Below are 5,000 nucleotides of genomic sequence, written 5' to 3'. Positions count from 1 at the left end.
AATTAGCAAAAGCAATGTCTCCTTGCATAATATGGATTCCAAACATTCATGAGTGAAGCTAATTTTGGTTGGTTAATCCGATCAGTTCATCGATGGTCGGCAAGTATGATGGTCCTAATGATGATCCTACATGTATTTCGTGTATATCTCACCGGTGGATTTAAAAAACCTCGCGAATTAACTTGGGTTACAGGTGTGGTTCTGGGTGTATTGACTGCATCTTTTGGTGTAACTGGTTATTCCTTACCTCGGGACCAAATTGGTTATTGGGCAGTGAAAATTGTAACAGGTGTACCTGAAGCTATTCCTGTAATAGGATCACCTTTGGTAGAATTATTGCGCGGAAGTGCTAGTGTGGGACAATCCACTTTGACTCGTTTTTATAGTTTACACACTTTTGTATTGCCACTTCTTACTGCCGTATTTATGTTAATGCACTTCCCAATGATACGTAAACAAGGTATTTCTGGTCCTTTATAGAGAAGAGATAGCATCGATCTTTTGAATTCATCATTTATCACTTGGGGTAGGAACAATAGTATTTTATTGCTACAAGTATGGATTATTGAAAATAATAAGACATGTATTTGGATATTTCCCTTGAACTCCGCAATATTTTTTATTTGACATAAATAGTTGAAGGGAATTTTCCGAAGAGAAAATGGATTATGGGAGTGTGTGACTTGAACTATTGATTGGTCTGTGCAGATATCTGATTATCTGCCACATTTAATTCACAACCAAATGTGTCTTTGTTCCAACCATCATGTAAGCCCATACAGAGGATAGGCTGGTTCGCTTAAAGAGAATCTTTTCTATGATCAGATAGGAATCATGTCATACATGAGCAGGCTCCGTAAGATCTAGTTCACCTAACTTCAGATTGAATTTATATAGTATACAAATGCATTCATTTCCTCTGCATTGATGCAATCTAGGATACTATCGGAGTGAAAAAAGGGTCTAAAGAAGAACAGAGGCTAGGCTATATTAGTAACAAGTAAATCCTTTGTGTGTGTTTATAAAAGGTCTCTTTGGGGATAAACACCAATCATAAGGTCTGATCAACTTACCACCCTTCCTTTCGGAGGAATTCAAAAATACTATGATGGCTCCGTTGCTTTATATATTTATTTTATTATATTTTTTTGTCTGTGATTTGTCTGTGATTAAGCAATCCCAAAGTTGCTTTTTTATTTGATCAAATAAACTAAGGAAAAAAGAATCTTGTTTTTTTTTTCGCTCTATAAATATTGTTAAGAGACCTCTGGTGTGAAAAAAAGTTTGTGACGCTGAACTGGACTTCCGATAAGAAAATCGGAAATACCTTTTTCTCATATTACTCTCTCGATACATAATCTACTGTTTTGAAAACAAAATTTCTTATATCGAATTCAAAGTGCCATGCTATTATTACTTAATATTCATATTTCATATGGCGAAGGCATAGTCTTCTTTTTTCTCTCAAATAAAAGCCTCATTGGCGCCAAGCGTGAGGGAATGCTAGACGTTTGGTAATTTCTCCTCCGACCAGGATAAAAGATCCCATTGAAGCGGCTGATCCCATGCATATTGTATGTACATCTGGTTGCACAAATTGCATAGTATCATAAAGAGCCACCCCCGGTATTACCCATCCGCCAGGAGAGTTTATAAACAAATACAGATCTTTGGTATCATCCTCGATACTGAGATATATCATAAGAACAATAAGTTGATTCGAGATCTCGCTATCAACCTCTTGACCTAAAAAAAGTAATCTTTCTTGATAAAGTCGGTTGATTAGGGTCAAATCCCTTCGGAACCGTACAGGCGTCTTTTGATGCATACGGTTCAAAAAAAAAAGAATCAATGTGTAGATTCCAATACTTTTTATTTTTTCATAGCAAGTTCCTTCTAACTTATAAAAAAGGATTTTCTTTTATTTTTCACTAAACACGAGTTTGTCTTCCTTTCCTTATTAACGTATAATATCAAAAAAGAATTCATTAAACTTATCCAATTAACTTCTCATTGATGGATTCTTTCATCGCGATTCAATCCAAATCACAATGTTATTTTCTTGTTCTTAAATGGGCCTCTTTAATCTTTTTAGGTTTATGCTCTACTCCGGGTAAAGATCCGCCCGATTTTGATTTGCACATATAGTACAAATGCTCCCATTACCACTTCTTTTTCTTATGCCTTCTTTTTTTTTTTAATTCACGCATTCCGTAAAATAGTTGACGGCTTCATGCATATTACTCGATTGATTAACATAAGAGTTTGAAATAACTTCTACTTACAAAAAAGGATTTCTTTCAAATCAAATAAAAATAGGAATCCTTTATTATATAAAATAGATATATTATCACTTGGTTTTTTTTAAACGGAGCCTGGATACTTCAATGTAGTAGTCCAATTAAGCCAACCATAAATTCTTCTAATTGATAATAGTAATTTGAATCCCCCCCAAAAATGGATCTAATTGCACTTCACGCTCCAAATTTTTGATGATTCAATTAATCTTTCGTGGGCGAAACAGAGGATATCTCGATTGGGGAGAAAACGGGGAAATCCCATATGACCCAATATATCTGACAAGTCGCACTATATGTCAAAATGAAAGAAAAAAGAACTCAGTACTAGATTTTACTTTGATGTGGAAACGTAACAAAGCCTTTATTATCTTTATAATTATCTTTATAATATTCTACTTTATCCTAATCATATTTTATTATCATATTTTATTCATAAATTAGAAAAATTTATAAAGAAAGTCAGAAAAAATAAGGGAAAATTATTACGAATAGTGTCCTTTAATGATGAACAAGTATGGGCACATTCGCTCATATAAAATGGCATTAACCTCCCCATTGCGTATTGGTACTTATCGAGTATAGAATAAATCTGCTTCTCTTTGTTCCTACGAACAAAATTGTTCCATTATTACCAACAGAATAGAACAAATATGAACCCTTGCGTTGAAATAATCCACTAAAGAGGGGGTCCATAACATAGTCATAGTATATTTCCAATGCAATAAAGTTACGTAGTGTCTTTTTTCTTTCATAAAGGGGTATTTCCATGGGTTTGCCTTGGTATCGTGTTCATACCGTTCTATTGAATGATCCCGGACGGTTGCTTTCTGTTCATATAATGCATACAGCTTTGGTGGCCAAAATACCAAAAGGAAGTAAATCCATTTTTTTTATTCCCGTGGAAGTCCACATTTTGTCCGAATCTTCTTCCATAATGGTACGGCACAATAGTATTATTGGGGCAGATACACAAATCACTTTCAATAGAAGAAGTCGGGTAGGCGGATTGGTCCGAGTGAAGAAAAAAGCAGAAAAAATGAAACTGATAATCTTTTCTGGAGATATCCATTTTCCTGGAAAGACAAATAAGGCATTCCGATTGATACCGCCAGGAGGGGGAAAACCAAATTCCAAAGAATACAAAAAATTGAAAAATTGGCTCTATATCCAACGAATGAAACTTTCGAGGTATGAAAAAAAGTATTTTGTTTTGGTTCAACCTGTAGTCCCATATAAAAAAACGGATGGTATAAATTTAGGAAGACTTTTCCCGCCAGATCTCTTGCGGGCATCTACCATTATACCCATAATGGTCGGCCATACTATTGCTATCCATAATGGAAAGGAACATTTACCTATTTATATAACAGATCGTATGGTAGGACACAAATTGGGAGAATTTGCACCTACTTTAAATTTCCGAGGCCATGCAAAAAGCGATAATAGATCGCGTCGTTAAAAAACGTTTGTTTATGTATAATAATATATATAGCTATTTATCATTGATTAGTAGGAGGCGAACTTTATGTTAAATAAGAGAACAACAGAAGTATACGCTTTAGGTCAACATATATCTATGTCTGCTCACAAAGCGCGAAGGGTAATTGATCAAATTCGTGGGCGTTCCTACGAAGAAACACTTATGATATTAGAACTCATGCCTTATCGAGCATGTTATCCAATTTTTAAATTAGTTTATTCTGCAGCAGCAAATGCTAGTTTCAATATGGGTTCGAATGAAGTAAATTTAGTCATTAGTAAAGCTGAAGTCAATGAAGGTACTATTGTGAAGAGATTAAAACCTCGCGCTCGAGGGCGTAGTTTTGCGATACAAAAACCTACCTGCCATATAACTATTGTAATGAAAGATATATCCTTAGATTAATATATAGATACCGACTCTATTACATGGTCACAAAAACCTAAATCGAAAAAAAAGCATACAACTATGTCGTATTATGATATGTATAGTAATGGGGGAACATGGGACAAAAAATAAATCCAATTGGTTTCAGACTTGGTACAACCCAAGGTCATCATTCCCTTTGGTTCGCACAACCAAAAAATTATTCTGAGGGTCTGCAAGAAGATAAAAAAATAAGAACTTATATCCAGAATTATGTACAAAAAAAATATGAAAACATCTTCTGGCGTCGAGGGAATTGCACGTATAGAGATTCAAAAAAGAATCGACCTGATCCAAATCATAATCTATATGGGATTTCCAAAAATCTTAATTGAAAGTCGACCCCGAGGAATCGAAGAATTACAGATGAATTTACAAAAAGAATTTCATTCTGTAAATAGAAAACTTAACATTGCTATCACACGAATTGAAAAGCCTTACGGAAACCCTAATATTCTTGCAGAATTTATAGCGGGCCAATTAAAAAATAGAGTTTCTTTTCGCAAAGCAATGAAAAAGGCTATAGAATTAACTGAACAAGCAGATACAAAAGGAATTCAAGTGCAAATTGCAGGACGTATCGACGGAAAAGAAATTGCGCGTGTTGAATGGATCAGAGAGGGGAGGGTTCCACTACAAACCATTCAAGCTAAAATTGATTATTGTTGCTATACAGTTCGAACGATCTATGGGGTATTAGGCATCAAAATTTGGATATTTATAGACGGGGAATAATAAACCTTTATTCCTTTTGCATTCTATCCAGCGATGGAACAAAAAATGAGAAATTCGTT

At 34.6% G+C, this 5,000-nt stretch overlaps 1 protein-coding gene and 1 pseudogene across 1 annotated transcript in view; both read left to right on the top strand.

Annotated features, from left to right (window-relative positions):
* The window catches only part of LOC128133644 (protein Ycf2-like), a 3,321-nt gene extending 3,265 nt beyond the window's left edge, over positions 1-56 (top strand). Inside the window, exon 1 of the mRNA XM_052771154.1 lies at positions 1-56. This exon is cut by the window's left edge and continues 3,265 nt beyond it. Coding sequence (XP_052627114.1) covers positions 1-56 — 56 coding nt within the window.
* A 3,534-nt stretch (positions 57-3,590) lies between these two features.
* The window catches only part of LOC128133332 (30S ribosomal protein S3, chloroplastic-like), a 2,938-nt pseudogene continuing 1,528 nt past the window's right edge, over positions 3,591-5,000 (top strand).

Source organism: Lactuca sativa, chromosome 4 (genome assembly GCF_002870075.4).
Source record: "Lactuca sativa cultivar Salinas chromosome 4, Lsat_Salinas_v11, whole genome shotgun sequence".
NCBI classification, from domain to species: domain Eukaryota; kingdom Viridiplantae; phylum Streptophyta; class Magnoliopsida; order Asterales; family Asteraceae; genus Lactuca; species Lactuca sativa.
The sequence above is the reverse complement of the archived record's forward strand: the minus strand, read 5'-3'. Positions and strand labels throughout refer to the sequence as shown.